The sequence below is a fragment of the Camarhynchus parvulus genome, chromosome 1A (genome assembly GCF_901933205.1).
Source record: "Camarhynchus parvulus chromosome 1A, STF_HiC, whole genome shotgun sequence".
Lineage (NCBI taxonomy): Eukaryota > Metazoa > Chordata > Aves > Passeriformes > Thraupidae > Camarhynchus > Camarhynchus parvulus.
Genome location: NC_044586.1, coordinates 16,617,697 through 16,634,524, shown reverse-complemented (window position 1 = coordinate 16,634,524; position 16,828 = coordinate 16,617,697). Strand labels below are relative to the sequence as shown.

The following is a 16,828-nucleotide window of genomic DNA, read 5'->3' as shown; positions in this document are numbered from 1 at the left end:
AAGATCATGGTTAGAAACTGGTGTAACCAAACACTTACATTAATAATCACTGAAAGCTTTCCAATACCACTCAAGATGTTATACCAAATACCTGTAAGTGAAAGAAAAAAACTTATTAATGGGTTCATTATAATTTCCTTCTTTGTTTAATTGTATTTTTGGTCTTATCTTCACTGCAATGCTCTTTCATTACTCACCTATATCTTTTTCTCTCACTGTGTCTGGCCTCCTCAGCTCAGTAACAAATTTTTTTGCATCAAGACGAACCTCGATGATGTTGTTCAGAAGAGCAAAGACAGGGGCCAGAGGGAAGGAGGCAACAAAGAGTGTGACAAAGCCAAACTGGATAACTGGGGGAAAAAGAAAGCCAGTGTTTTTTGATAGCTTCTGAAGGGAGCAGCAAATTGTTCATGAGCTTTGTGCATTACCAACCCCATAAAATTCCACTTCCCAGTTTGGTCCCAGGAATAAATATCCCAGAGTAGGGCTATGAAGACACAAAAGTTTGTCACTGTGCTTTTTGAATGTTTCCAATAAAGCTTCAAGCTGCTAGCACAAGCACAAACCAAAGGAAACAACAAATTTAATAAAGGACAAAGGGTTCAGAGTCTATTGCTCTGCATTTATACATAATTAACTGATTAGTCCATGCTGTTTCTTTCCTGTCCTTTCGCCTGTAAGGAAAATGATAAACAATCAAGCAAAAGGAGAAAATCTCCAAGGTGCCACTATTTCTTCTCAGCTTTTTTTGATAAAGTTGGTGGCAGCCTGTGAAAAGCAAGAACAGAAATGTCTCTGCGGATGCAGAATCCAGTGGTGTTGTGCAGCATTTTCATCCCTCCTTCTGCAACTGATATCCTCCAAGTTCAGAAATACTCCTCTTTAAAGCAAAACAAAGGTGAATTTTATATAAATATATATTAAAATATATATATTAAAATAATAAATCTGGCTGTGATCTACATCTCAGAGTTAAAAAAAATATTAACATAGAAAAAGTATTGGTGTGTTTCAATGCCCTATTTACTGTGGCTTCTTTTTTAGCAAATCCTTGTATAAGTTCTCTCTCCACTGAGGGAGGAATTGCATTTTTCTGAGAAAATAGCACAATATTCTGTGCACATAGCACAATAATATACTTTAAAATATCTTCCTTCAGCATTGTTGTCACAACCTACAACTAACTCTTGAAACAGTTTCCCCCAGGACCTTCTCTCACATACACCTTTTTTTTTGTGTACAAATCCTCAGATATTTCTCCTTTCTAATATCAGGAACAATATATTTGCACACAAAAGTAAAATCTCTGTATATCAATTATATGGCCATTAGAGTTTCATTCTTATTGTTTTGTTCTGAATTTAAGTGTATACACTAAGATGGAGCTTTTTCAAAGCATAGAAACATCCTACCCTTGAAATCATACTTTCCTGACTATTTTATGTTTAGAGTCAGGAAAAGAAATTAAAAAGGAAATAAAACCAGATGTTAAAGTAATGTCCCCAAAAACTGTGAAATGCTTAGAAAAATGCATAGCCCCAAAATATGCCTTATTTGGTTCTAAGTGAATTTAGCAGGAATACAGCTGGCAGGATTCTGTAAAAAAATAAAATGAGAAGGGAAAAAAAAAAGTATTTGCAATGCTTTAAGAATAAACCACATACGCATTTGCTTTGATGTTGTTTGTAGCCACTTCATTCATTGTCTGGGAAAATGCAGTTTAATTTTTTTTCAAGTTCATGAAAAAATGTTCAAGGTATGCAAAGGACTTTTGGATAATTGTGTAAATGCGTCTTCATAGAAAACTCTGTGCCAGAAGTGTTTGTGTGGCCATCTTGAAACCTCTTCAACCTTCTCAACTCCTTCTTATGCAAGCGCAAATTATGCAAAAAGCAGGCAAGAAAAGCAATTCCAAAGCCAAACCCAGAATTTAGATGGGGGTGTGCAACAAACTAGCAAACAATTATTAAATGGAGGAGTCTCTGAACAGCCTAAGCAATTCACAGGTATTTGTAGAGGGTGATCAGTGTTTCTAGAAACAACCGTGAATAAATTACAAAGAGAAGAATCTCTGTCCAGATCCCAGAAGGAATCTCATCTCAGCATCCTGGAGTTCTGTGGATGCCTGTCTGGTCACACTGGAAATATTTACAATACTTTTAGGACACACACACTCTTCCATCAAGGACAGTTGACACCAAGGTGTCCTTTTTTTTGCCTAAAAAATCTCGATAGTAATCCTTAAATACCCTTTTTTTGTTCACATTTCTGCTACAAGGTCTCCATACAAAGCTCTTTACGTGTCCACATACAGGAAAAAAGGCTAAAGAGACTTGTGCCAGGAGCTGGACTTCTGGCCATCCATCCTGTTTCATCATTTTCCTACCCCCGGTAGGGCAGCCTGGAGACATGAGAGATGAACATTGCCCAGGCTCATGGCACAAGCTGGGAAATAAAACAATTGAAGGCTGGGTATAGTGGAAAGTCAGGGACATGGGGCATCCAAGCAGGACCCTGGATGTGCTGTCACTTGTAAGATCCATGTCTCTTGGGCTGTTGTTTGAGTCCACTCCGGCTAGCTATGGACCCTGGCCTACACAGTCTTACATGGACGAAAGCAAAAGAACAGAAACACTCTTCTCCAGGTGGGAACGAGTGTCCTGTTTATCAGCTTGGGAAGGGACACCTCAGACGCGGGCAACCCCCAGATAGAAAAGAGGCGGGTCCCTTCTTGCAGGGGACTTTTATACCCAAGGGGGGATGGGGGCGGGGGAAGAGGACTGTAGCCAATGGGATACCATTGAGGAGGGGTGAGGGGAGGGGTAACCACCAGGGGGTGTAGGACAGAGGGGTGGATGAGTGAGAGACCGTGTGACGGGAGAAGAGAAATAACAATCCACGTGATGTAACATACTCAGTGCAAATTTCAAATCACCCAGTGCAAAACAACAACTAAATAAACTATTTAGTGCCATACAACAGTCACTGAGACAGAGCCTTCATCCTTCTGATGAGGGAAAAAGCCCAATGCACATGCTGGTGGTGCCTTTACTGAGTTGAGCAGGAAAGAGGCCAAGGGCTCAGAGCCAGCCCTTGCGTTTCACAACACCTGATGCCACACGTGCAGCGCCTCATCCAGCCCTGGGCCCAAGACAAAAATTCTGAAGGATAAACAGCATCCAAAGAATTGTCTCCAGTCACTTCTCAGAAGTCCACTCTTCACAGAAGCTGTGCAGGGTCTGAGCAGAACCCCAGCCCAACAGCAATACACCCTGTTCCTCTAAGTCTGGGCTCTAAGTTATGACTAAAAGCACAAATCAAAGCTTTTAAATTATGGATCTGGAGGGTGGTGGCTGCTGTTCTTGTGTAAGGGATACAGAATCATTCCCCAGCACAAAACCTTTTATGGTGTGGATCACTTTTTCTACAAGATTTGCATGCTCAGTAGCGTGAGTAACCCAAGTATCTTTTACCTCAAAGCCTCACCTAAGACAAGGTATTTATTTACAATTTTGTTGCTTTTTTTTCTCTCTTCTTCATCAAAAATATCTGTCATAGGATCACATGTTACTGGAAATAAACAGTGGAAAAATCACTTCTGTGCTAAGCAGCTTTCCAAATCCTAGAAAGAAAATTTTCAATATACAGCCAGGCCTGGCTGAAAAACTACGGAAAAGGGGTCATTTATAACTCTTCTGTAATAAATGTATGCAACAAGCCTACACAGAACCACCAATGGTATTTTCAAAACCATCATTATAGAGATTATACAAAAATGCAGGTTTCTCTTCAGCAATTATTTTTCTTTTTCTGCCTCACACATTGCCTTTTTGATGGCTTTTCCTGCTTTAGGGGAAATTCTTCCAAACCTCTCAGATTAATCCTTATAGTAGTCAGTAGCTACAGACATTGAATCTGATCATTTTCTCCTTGTGCCATTGTTTTTAAACAGAAGTTGGATGATGAAAGCTTTTATTATTACTTCTCCTTGAGGAAAAATGTTTTTAATCAATTGCTACATGAAGCTTGGACTCCTAGAGGAGTTAGGCTAGAGAAGGGAAGACCAAATGAAACAGGAACATGAAAATCACTACTGATTTCAGTTTCTTCTCAAGGAAACATGAATGGTATAAATTTCAGACATTCATGTGCATCCTTTTGCTCTTGGAGCCAATTTAATAAAATTTCTTTCATTAGCAATATTTATTGCTACTCTAAATATTGATTTCTTGCCAACTTCTATTATTGCAGGCCAGTTGCATACATTGCAAACTTGCTGCCATGGGGAAGAGGAAATTGCAGTGCATTCTACTGACTTTGGGAATGCACATGGTATGGAATATTGTCCTGGGTCAAAAGTCTTTGCACAGTTTTGGAAGCAGGAAATGCTAAGGACAAATTTGACACATGTTGAAAGCAATAATTTATGTTTCAGGATTACTTGAGCAAATTTTTCTGATCACTCAAACGTTTTAAGTGTCTCCACTAAGAAATGCAGGAATATGTCAGTTAATAATAACAAAACAAACAGTCAAGGAATGTCATTGGTGCAAGTCAAATCTTTGTGCAGATGTGCTATTGCAGCCAACCCTGCACAACAAAAAAGCTCAGCAGAGTTTGCTGGTGAAATCAGATTCAAAGACTTTTACCCTAAAAAATTAATCTTATCCATAGAATCACTTGGGCTGGAAGGGACATTTAAATGTCATCTAGTCCAAACCCATGCAATGAGCAGGGACTTTCAACTAGATCCTGTTGGTCAGAGCTTCATCCAACCTGACCTGGAATGTTTCCAGGGATGGGGCATGCACCACCTCTCTGGGCAATCTATGCCAGTGTTTCACCATCCTCATTGTAAAACAAATTCCTTCTTACAGCTAATCTAATTTGTTGGCATGGACTTGAGTGACTGACATTTTGGAGAAACCACTTTCAGTAAACAGAGTAACCTTTCCCAAATGGAAAAACAGAGGAGGTTAAAAAATAACCAGTAAATCTTGCTATTTCTGTGAACCTACCATGATTTAAATGAGGGCAGGGGTAGAAGAATGAGAAGGTGGAAGTCTCTTTAAGGCTTCAGGATTGTTAGAATTAGAAATAAGAACAGAAATGAAAGCAGATTGGAAATGGACATCCCAAAATTTAAGTGGGGTAGTTATCATCAATAACTCCTTTACCGGTGGCACATCATGTTGCAAAACACTGAGACTGCTCCAAGCACTGTCCCTCTGAGAAGTGCTGCCTTAATGGGATTAATTTTTTTCATAACGAAGTGCAAAGAGAATGTGTGATTTGCCATGTGGGCAGTGGGCCAGACTCCAGGTTTTGACAGAAATCAGTAAAAGAGATTGGATATATGGATAAAAAGGCAAGGACTGCCTGTGATTAGGGTACAGCCTAGTGAATGATAGACTTGGAGGCAAGAGCCTTAGCTAAAGATGTCACCCATCCTTAAAAATGGGAACAGGACAAACCTGAATGTAGTGACTACTCACACTTGGATACGTAATCTGCCTGCTTCTGCATGAAACCCCATCACCATCTGCATGGGGAAACCCCAAAAGCAGCAAGCCCCATCTGCAATTCCTCCTTCAGCTGCCTCATTCCAGATTGCCACTGATGCCTGAGGGAGGTTGCCTGAATAAATCAGTGTGAAAACTAAGAAAGAAGTTCTGAAACAGCAGCCAGATTTCTCTCTTTTCCTTAATATCATACCTCTTCTTGCATTCCAGTAACCCTGCCTTTTTAAGCAATTCAGAAGAAAAAAAAATCTTCCTCTGGCCTGCTGCATTGCTTCCCGTCCCACTGTCCCCAGCTCAAACTTAGAGAAATAGATAAATAATCTGCTGAGCATCCTCTTGCAGCACGATGCCCTTGACAACAATCCCAGCTGACAGGTTCAGTGCTGAGCCGCACCAAGTGCTTCCTGCCAGCATGGGTGGTCTGAGCAGTGGATCTGACAGCTGAGAGCAGGGACATGGACCCAGGGCAGCAACTGGGGCTGGGGAGGTGCAGCTTGGCTTTCATCTGCTGCACATTTGTCTGCAGATCCCACAGCCAGGGCACAGCTTGGCAGACTGTGAGGCTTCTCCACTTGGGAAGCTCATCCTCCTGTTGTAAACAAATGTTCAGACCAATAATTAATCTCTTCATTTTCCCTGAATCACCCCTGAGTGGCTGCAGGCTGAGGAGCTCACTGCGGTTTATGAACCTGGAACAAGGGACTGATCTAAATGACAGGCTTAGTGTCTAGTGATTTATAACATCAGTAGCTTAAACCTTGATAGTACAAGTCAGAGCCATGGAATAGAATCATAGAATATCCCAAGTTGGAAGGGAACCATCAAAGTCCAACATCTGGCCCTGCACAGGACAGCCCCATATACTCCTGAGAGGAATCCCACCATATTCCTGAGAGCATTGTCCAAGCTCTGGCAGGCTTGGGGTGGGGACTACTTTTCTGGAACAGGAACCTCCAAACCTTAACAACCTGTGGTGGTACTTCTGCATTTCTTTCTTTTTTTTAAAAAAAACCAAACACATTAACCTACTTATTTCAGTGGCCATGACTCGACTCATCTTGGCAATTTCTAGAACTTGCTCCTAAAATTAGAATAACCCAAACAATTCCCTAAGGGACAGCATACAGATGGGTAAACATGGGAGTTCCAAGAGGTACTCTGAAGTCAAAACAGGTAAGGAAAATGCCACTTTCTTCATTGAAGGAAAGACTACTGACCTGCTTCCTTCCTGGGTAGGTGGTTTTAAATGAACCCTTAAAACAAATCTGGCATTTTGGAAATTATGTTCAAACTCACAGCATTGGAGCATCACTTTTCAAGTAGCAGAATCAAGGCCACTGACAGCAAACCCAAGCAATGCTGACAAACATCACACCAGTATATATTTATGTTACTGGTAACTAAAGTCGTTAGACCTACCTAACCAAGAAATTTGGGTTGTTAAAAACAGATATTTCTGGGTTATTCCTGAGCCCAAAAATACAAAAAAAAAATTACAGGAAAAAAAGTCTATTTTTTTTTACCATTGTTCAACTTCAAAAATTGTTAAGAGGCTTGCTTAAAGTTTACAGGAAGAAAAATCATCTCGGGCTGAAGTAACTCATGGAAAAAAAATTGTCCTAAAGGATAATTTTTCAACAAAGTATCATTAAGTGCAGAAGAGGATAAGATAACAGAAGTGACAACACAGACAAGATCCTAAGGTGAGTTGGAACAATTGAGAGGGAGATAATGGGAGGTGAGGGATTCTTGATGGCACTACAGAGGGCAAGGCTGGGATCCTAAACATATTAATAAGACATCCCCAAATCTGTCATCATGCAAAATACCTCGTATACACTTAGGCATTTATAGAATTACATAAATCCACATTCTATAAATTTTAATGTATTCATTTTTAATTCAATTATAAACTATATCTACAAACAAACATTGTTTCTGTATAGAGAGATAAACCATATATGGTATTTAATTTTTTGCCATCAAAATTGTTCCTCTTTAGATATTTTGAGAATAGTAACTTGTGTTAAAACAGGAGTTGCCACATTCAATAATTAACCAGATGTCTGGTTTTAGACCCCATGTCCATTGTGCTTCTCCCTGAATTTTTGTGTGACTTAAAGCTTGGGTTTGCCTGGATTATTTCTTTCCTTTCTACTCCCCTACCCACAACATTCCTGCTTTCTCCTTCCCTGCCTCTGCAGGGTCTATTCATGGGGCAGGTACAGGCCTGTGCTCCCCAGTAGAAAAAAGACATGGACACACTGCAGTGAATCCACTGGAGAGCCATTAAGATAAACCTTAAGATGAACAAGGAGAAGCTGAGAGCATTGGGATTGCTGTACCACAGGAAAAAAAGGCTCATTGGATATTACCCATGTGGCCAGTTGGAGAGCACAGAGCTAAAACCTTCTCAAGGGCATCCAGTGAAAGGACAAGAGGCACCAGGCACCAATGGAAATGTAGGGAGGGCAACTTAAACATTAAAAAATCCTTGGTGTAAGGGTGATCAAATACAGGAAAAGTTGTTGAGTCTCCATCCCTGGAAATACTCAAAACCCAAGTGGACAAGTCTTGATCAACATCCTCTAGCTGACCCTGCTTTGAGCAGGAGGTTGGACCAACTGATCTGCAGAGATCCCGCCTAACCATAGCTGCTGATTCTGTGGCTAAATGGTTTCTGTGCACTTTCCTCAGCTGGGAACACTGGAATCTGGCAGCAGAAGTATTAACAGATACTGGGATTCATCATTATTTCTCTGTTGGCACTATTGTAGTCTCATAGCCCTGCTGGCTCACATGGAATTTCTGCAAACCAGAAGTGCTGGGGTATTTTTCTCCCTCTCTCATGACCACTTGTGGCATTCAGTCCTATGTAAAGCCATGGTTATTGTAGAAAGGGAAAGAAAATTCTGAAAACTTACTCATTTCCATGTATTCTGGAGTCAGCCCAGTGAAAGGTTCCAAGATGTAGTCAAGATCCCATTGCTGAGGGTGCTTGGATTGGTTGGTATCCATTTCCTTTACCTCAGTTTTTTCATCCTTCAACTTCCTAAAGAGCTTCTTGAGCTTCCTGAGGAACAAAAGTTCAGAATGAACTAAGTCTGGTTTTTTTTTTCCCCTAAAAGATTTGGCCCAAGTCTGCACAGCAACACAAAATTAATCCTGTGTTACTTTGGTTCATCACAGTGGGAGTTTACACCACCCTGGGAAAGTTCAGATGTTGTTTATTGACAGGTACATAGTGGAGTTGAATCCAGTACTTTATAATAATTTTTCTCTCTAGATGCATATTCCAAGGGGGTCTTCCTGAAGATCCTGGAACCTAGATAATATTAGTAATTAGTACTATCAAGAACAACATAGTGAGTACCTCTATTTTAACAAAATGCAAAATGTAGTGGTTTCATTCCACATTTGTACTACAGGCACACTTTCATCTCAATAGAGAAATTGGGAACTTCCAGTATAATAGAATTTTAATGTCAAAAAATTGCCAGATGCTCATGGGTTGCACAGAAAAGCTGCAGCTGCCCCATCCCTGGAAGTGTTCAATGCCAGGCTGGATGGGGCTCTGAGCAAGCTGGGATAGGGGAAGGTGTCCCTGCTCATGGCAGGGAGCTGGAACTGGATGAGCTTCAAGGTCCCTTCCAACCAAGGCCATTCTGTGATTATGGGATGTTTCCAAAAAAGAGGGTGCAAGAATGTATACTGACAGTAGAAAAAGAAATATCAAACATTGTCCCACTGAAATGGGGATACAAATTTAATGACAATTTAATGACATTGACAAATAAATTAGAGTAAAATGAATTATTTCTTAATGAAGAGTAAAGTTTTCCCAATGTTCCCCCACCCCCTGTGATATTTTAAATACACATGCATCAGCAACTTCAAGCTATTTTATACACTGAGAAATTCCCATGGAAAACCACAGTAGAGTGAGGAATTTCTTCATAATCAAGGCAGCAAAATACAGTCAAATTAGCATAAAATAGCCAGATTTATACTTATTGCATATCTTTCTTTTGCAGATGATATTTATCTTCCACAAAAATATATGTCACTATTTTACAGTTCTTCACATATGTGCCATGAGTGGAAATCCAGACTAATTCCAATGATGTTTTGCCAGTAGTGTAAGCAGGGCTCTCCCACAAAATCTTCCCACACAGCTTGTGATAAACTCTTTGAACTGTAGGTGTGTGGCCTGGATACAGGAATATTTGGGAGAAGGGGTTTTCCTTTGGACCTCCAGAGAAGCAGAACCACTTTCCTGGACCCTGGCTTCAGTAGCAGGGCAAGGCTGAGGAACAAAGCTGGCAAACACAACAAAGACTTTGCTGTGTGAGTTTATTGCTTCATTCCTAAATTTGCACTGAGCCATGGGATCACTGTGTTCCCACAGTGACTGAGGAATTTCTGCACCTACCAGTGTTTACAAGACCCATTCCATTTCATCACCAGTATGGAGGAATTTGGGATTGGAAAACACTCTTTAAACAGGTCTAGATTGCATCAAGCCCTCTCAGATCCCGGATCATAAAGTTTCAGAAATCAACAGGACAACTCTTGGTTTTGTTTGAGGTAGAAGGAAGATGTAGCTCCCAAGTCTGACGGTAAAATCATCAGTGCTTTGGCATTACTGGTAACCAGGACACTCAGATTGCACAGTTTTAATGAAAGGGTGGGGGTAAGTTTAAAATACTTCACGAGACAGAATTAGATTAATCCTTTCAAAGACTTTTACCTCCTACATCATGCCAACTCAGCCATTTCAAGACACTAGATTCCCTTTCTCCCCCTGTGCCTTTATGGCAGCCAAGGGAACTTGTCAGTGATAGAGGTGATGTATCATTCAGAGGGTAGGAGGCTGGGGCAGGATTTAAAATAATCAAAGAATTCCCAGGATGTTCTTCCAACATATCTCAATTAATTTCCTAATGTGAGGGACTCTCAGAGGACGGTGAACAATAGATTCCAGACAATGCTAATTTCTGTTCCAATGAAATTATACAAGCTGTATATGTCCCTCACACTTCTGTGGGCAGATGAGAGTGAAGATGATCTTGTTGTCACAGCACAGCAGCAGCTGAGATAAAATTTGAGTGTGTTTAGATGTGAAATCTGTGCCCGTGTGATCTAATACTTCAGCTACAGCACCACAGAATCGAGTTCTGGAGATTAATACATACACACATCTCCCACAAGAATCTAGTAAATAAAAAATTTGTTGTTGGTTTTAATGTTTATTTGGGAATACACCAAATCCAGGGCTCAGTTGCTCAGAATAATTTTTAATTTTTCATCTGGTTATCTCTAAGCCAGGCATGATGAACAGCAACTTTAACCATTTGGAGTTCAGCTTTGAAGAGTGTCTGCATGCTTCTTTTTATGGCTGTTTGTTTGTTTGTTTGTTTGGGCTTTTTTGTTTTGTTTTGTTTTTTGGGGTTTTTTTTGAAAGATCAACTGACTGAAAGCAAGCCAAACCAATTATTTCAAATTTTCCACAAAAAACAAGAAGTACCTTTGTGTCATATCCAAGCATGTGAAGTTTGAAACCAAGCAGAAATGTGTCAGAAAGTTACAGGAACAGAGAAGAGGGATTTGCAGGGTGTTATTCTCCAGCTACATAGCAATGGGCAGCAATAGGGCAATGAAAATTAGTTTTGCAGAACCCTTTATCTGTATTTATGATTGTGATGCTAAAACCGAGTATGCTTTTTAAATGCCTTTGTTTGAAGCCCGTTTCTTAATTACCCAGATCAACGTTTTTAAAGAAAATTGACAGAAAAAGAGTTCTTTTAGCTTCTGATTTTTTTCCTACTGGGCAGCCCCCCACAGTGAGGAAGTGGTAAGCTGGCCCAATCAGGATGAGTGTCCCAGAAGCTTTGTGCTGAAGAGGCTCATGCAGCAATGTTTCATGATTCCACACAGATCTGGGCAAAGAGGGAAAACTGTAGAGCTGTAGAATAGCCATTATTTCTGGTTGTTTTGCCAGGGAATGTCCAAAAGCAAGGTGCACCCTTAAGGAAACTGAACAGAATGTGAGAAGAATCAATGCAGGATGAGAAAGAAAGAAAATTACCATGGTTTTGTCAGGCTGTGTCTAGAGGAGTTAAAAATGCCACTGCAGCTTCTCAGAGGGGATTGGCACCAAATTATTGTATTAGGTAAGAGGTGGGAACATGGTTGAATTATGCTGATTGTAATTCCCAGTATAACCAATAAGCACTGCATTATGCACGTTAACAAGCATCTGAAGTGAGCATAAAATCACTACCTGTCAATAACCCTCAAGATTTTGAGAAAAAAATATGATGAAAAGAGAGAAATCAAGCTCCAAGCGATCCTGGCTGGGCTGTAAGCACATGGTGATTAGATGAAGGCTCCTTTTCAAAAATCAGAGAGATGATTCAACAGTTTGTCTTTTGATACAGTAAGAAGAAGCAGCTGGATTTGGGGGATCTAGGGGAAAGAATGATGATGACTGGGAAAAAACAAAAAATTGTGGTGTGAGTGAGAGTGGAATGGATAGAGGCTGAAGAGGTGGGGCATCCGGAGGGCAGGCTGAAAGAGAACAGATGCAGGAAAATTGCTTTGTTGGCACAAGTGTTTGTGTCTTCAGTGGCTGTACAATTGGGATTGTTCAGCCTGGAATAAAGAAGGCTCCAAGGGGACTTAATTGAGTCTTCCAATGCCTGAAGGAAACTTGTGGGAAAGATGGAAATAGACTATTGAAAGTGATGGAGTGCAGGGAAAGGGGGAATGGCTTCACACTGACAGAAAGCAGGTTTACATGGGATATTGGGAAGAAATTCCTTTCTGTGAGGATGGAGAGGCCCTGGCACAGTTTGCCCAGATAGGCTGTGGCTGTCTCATCCCTGGAACTGTCCAAGGCCAGATTGGATGGGGCTCTGAGCAACCTGGGATAGTGGGAGGTGTCCCTGCCCATGGCAGGGGATTGGAACTGGGAGATCTTTAAGGTTCCTTTCCAGACCAAACCATTCTGTGATTTCATGATTCTATGAATACTTGCTAGAACAGAAATGCATGTGGAGGTTTTACATGAAAAGACAGAAAGCCCCTAGAATCCAGCTGCCAGGAACAAAGGATTATTTATAACAGGCGGGGTTTTAACGCTCTCCTTCCCACTGATGCTTTTTGATCTGTAGGATAATGGAAAAAGGTGCAGAGAGAAAGCTAAACAGAAAAGATTGCTAGGTTGAGTAGCTGGAGCACTTGTATCTGGACAGAAGGAAGAGCACTGACCCAGACTCTTGTGTCCTTCCCTGTAATTTCCTTTCCTGCTTTTGGGAAGGAACACTGAAGATCCAGGCCTTCCTTCAGTCAAATTCCTACAGTCAGTTGACATAAAGAAACACCTTCTCACATTCACAGGCACAAGAAGGAAGAAGAGGAAGTACAAAAGTATCTAAATTTCTTGCTCTCACACAAATTTTTGGTACAGCCATGCTTCCTTGGCACACTCAGATATCTTGGATTCTACAAGTTTCAGTTGTTTCTCAATCAGAGGAAAACAACAATAAAAAACAGGAAAAGAAAAAAAAAAGGCAAAAACCCCCACCCAAACCTTTAATTAAGAATAATTTAGTAAAGGTGAAAAACAACATAAGAGATAACAGCTATGAAGGGGTGTATTTAAATGGATTTCATTAACTCTTGGTATTGTCATCCAGCATATTTAATTATATTTTGAAGGAAGTGATGGAAATTGATGCTGAATAGAAGGGCCACAACCATGGCCTCACTAAATTCAATAGTTTTGCTGTTTGCTTCAATAGGGCCAGGATTTCACCCTAAGGGTTTAACACCAAGGTCAAAAACAGAGAGTAATAAAATAACCACATGGATGGGTTTTTTTTCAGTAAGTTCAGAAAAAAAACAGAACTGAATAAAAAGGGTCTTAAAAGAACTCTCGGTTAAGGCTTTCAAGCCCTGCAGCCTTTTAGGGTCAATTCCTATGGCAACAGTAAAAGAATGATGGTATGTGACACATCTGAGTGAACTTTGGCATATTTACATCTGTTAAACTTGTGCATTCCAGCCCCGCAGAACACACATTTCAGTTCAAGAGGGCTTAGTTTTCTATAATTCAAATCTTGTTGCATTTACCTAGCTGGTTTGCTATAGCTGGGTGCAGAAATTTAAAAAAGAAATCATGCAAGGTTCAGGAGATCAGCAATTATATCTATCATAGCTGCAGCAGCAGTTTCTACAGAAACATTGAAGGAAAAGCAAGGATGTGTCCCCAAAAAATGCAGGGCTGCCATCTGAATTTTCCCTCCTCACCCAGTACTGACCATGGATAAAGCATAATGAAGACATGGAAAGATGCCTCCCAATTCTTTCCAGTTTGGGGTTCTAGGCACATAAAGGATGGCTGTTGCTTGCATCATCTACTTAGCAGTAGTTTTTGAGGAGAAAGAGAAGAAAACGGGATTTGTGATTTCTGCAAATCACCTAATACGCCTTGGGTTTTTTGGTGAATCAAATTAAAAGATTTCCTGAAAAAAGCCTTGAAATCCTAAGACTTCAGTGAGGAAGAAAATGTTTTTTGATGAGAGTCATCAGATAACTCAGCAGAGAGGTGCTTCCATGTTACAGATGCGCACGAGACAGCACCAGATTCTGAGGACCAAATCACCATTTATGATATCCTCTTCTGTCTCTCCACATGGAGAAGGTTGGTGGCAGCACCTGGACTCTGACCACAGTGAAAATACAGGGAGCCAATGGAAGAATCTGTGTTATTCACCCCGACTCTCAGTCCCTCCAAAGAGGCACAAGGCAAGGGGGAATGAAAAATGCAGCTGCTGGTACCCTTGAGGAACCAGCCCAAACCAGTACAGCGGTACATTCAGGAACAGGAGGCTAACTCTGATTTAATTATGTGCTCAGTTATTCTTCTGGTGCAAATAGGTCCGGGGAGAAGGGCCGAACCCTACAGACACACACACAATTTTCTTGGGAATGCAGACAAGCAAAGAAAAGCAGATATGTTTATTCCAATATGACAAGATAGCCCTGTGACTGAAATGAGGTAATTATCTAGGAAGGGGACGATGAAAGATGATTGTTTTCAAACAGTTTTAAAAACTGAGGCCACCACAGTTTGTTAAATGAAGGGTGGGGGAGCAGATCTGAGGGAGAAAAATTAGATGAAATTATGACATTCTTACACCAAAGGGAGGGAAATTAAAAATAATTGGACATGACTTTCTGTTTGGACTAGATCAACCTATGCTTTCATGAGTCAAAAATAATAAATACAGTATTTGTAACATCATAAAATTCCCATTTAAAAAGTCCAGTAGCAGTACGTTTTTGGAAGATGAGAAACAAATTACAGCAGGTTTACACTGAGAAAGCTTTAAGCCTTCAACATGTCAGATATTTTGGGAATGATTTATCACCCTTTTCTCAAAATAAAATGTAAACTCAATGAGATGCAGACACAAAACAGGCCTTCCTATTAAACGCTGACACAAGAATAATGAAACCATCCATAATATACATCTGATTTGTTTGGGAATTTTTTTCTCTCTCTCTATTTAAAATCCTTGCAAGAAAAAAATGTTCTTGCTGAGAAAAGGGAGGAAAAGGGCTCATTTGAAATGTATTTCATATATTTTAAGAATCACTCTTCTTTATTTCTAGTTAGCATCATCATGGCCTTATGCATGTGACCTGAAAGCTGCTGACACCAGAGTTGGAAGATTCTGCCTCATTTTGGTGGAGCTGAGATGTCTAAACCTGACTCTTCATCTCCAACATTTCACAGGCCACTGCCACCATGAAGCAAACCTCCCAAGACGCAGAAGCAGGACTTTTTCAGTGGATTCTCAGTGCCTGAAGATCCCCTTGGCACTGGTGATTTTTCCTGCTGTATTTGGAGCAGGGAACTGAGCACTGAAGCAGTACATGGCAGAAAGGCACTGAGCTGTCAGTATCTCTGCTTGCTCCTGCATCATCCCAGAATGACATAAAGGCACCTTGGAAATGTGTGGATTTCATCCCCAAACCCATAAAATAGTCATAGATCAAGTAATAGATTTTAACATTTTTTATGGGCTATTGCTTTCCCCCACGATATCTCCCCTCCACTTTGTGCTAATTTGTATTCAATGCTGCTGTCCTGAAAGCTTCTCTGAAAACTCCCAGGAGATCTATCATACCTTACCTGTTTTCTCTGGTTTCTAAAATTAATTTAAATAAATTATTTCATATATTCCATCATTTTCTTTAAGCCATTTAGTGAAGATATAGCAAATTATTCAACATAAAATACAACCAGATCATTTCACCGCAACCAAAATGTGATTTATCATCACATTCAATTAGAACCCACTGAAGGGAGTGGCAAAAGTCCCATTTATCTGAATAGGGATCAAGGCTTTGATTTACTGTGCCATAGGAATAACATATAATGGAAAAGGCCAGGATACATACGGGATTCCAATTTCAAAGAGATTGTTTTGAATCAGTTGCTTTCCAAGCATGATGATGCTCAGCTGAATGCAGAGTTCCATCAGACACCCTCCTGGAGCACACTGCAATTAAACAAAACCAGAGAGTGTGAAGGGATTTAGAGAATTAGTTTAAAAATATCCACTTGGGAGAACTGCCGGTGTCTCCATGTGCCCACTGTCCCTACCACCACTTTTTTTGGGATCACGGAGCTCATTGATTACTTCAAATCTGTGTTTGACAAGGTATTTCATCTCCTCTCATTAAACTTCATTATGGAAAATATGCAGAGCTCTGAAACAACTCACGGTGCCCTGGGTCTCCTATATTTCCTTTAAAAATATTTACTATATAATCAATGTAATAACCATAATGCAGGATCACCGATACTCTTCCAACCTGATGTCTCCAGGGGGGGAAAGAAAACCTTCAATCTTGTAAAGACTCTTATGTCAGCTTTACTGTCAAACCTTGAGTACATCTCTCAGCTTTCAAGGGAATACCCACAGCAGCAATCCCCTTCATGAGGGGATTTAAAAAAAATAAATGTTTATAAGTTTAGCACAAAATGGCTCCAGGTTTTTAAGCTATTGAATTTGCCAAGCTTTCAGCGATCTGCAGAATGGGAAGCCAGATTCACACTTCCTGAAGGCCTCAACCAAACCATGGAATGTTTGTGCCTTAGTGCCCAGTAATAAAGCACAGAAATGGTGAAGCTTCACCTAAGAAAGACCATGAAACAGTCAAAACTGCAGAAAGAAAGAATATAAAGTTTCCTTAGATGGGCAGCCTGGGTTTTGTTTATTCAAGTTGAA

The 16,828-nt window shown here is 40.4% G+C and overlaps 1 protein-coding gene across 1 annotated transcript in view; it reads right to left on the bottom strand.

Annotated features, from left to right (window-relative positions):
* The window catches only part of ANO2 (anoctamin 2), a 150,091-nt gene that overhangs the window by 9,125 nt on the left and 124,138 nt on the right, over positions 1–16,828 (bottom strand). The window contains exons 19-22 of the mRNA XM_030960274.1: positions 15,996–16,096; positions 8,447–8,595; positions 198–350; positions 39–91 (exon numbers count right to left, since the gene is read on the bottom strand). Coding sequence (XP_030816134.1) covers positions 39–91; positions 198–350; positions 8,447–8,595; positions 15,996–16,096 — 456 coding nt within the window. The remainder of the gene's footprint in view (positions 1–38; positions 92–197; positions 351–8,446; positions 8,596–15,995; positions 16,097–16,828) is intronic.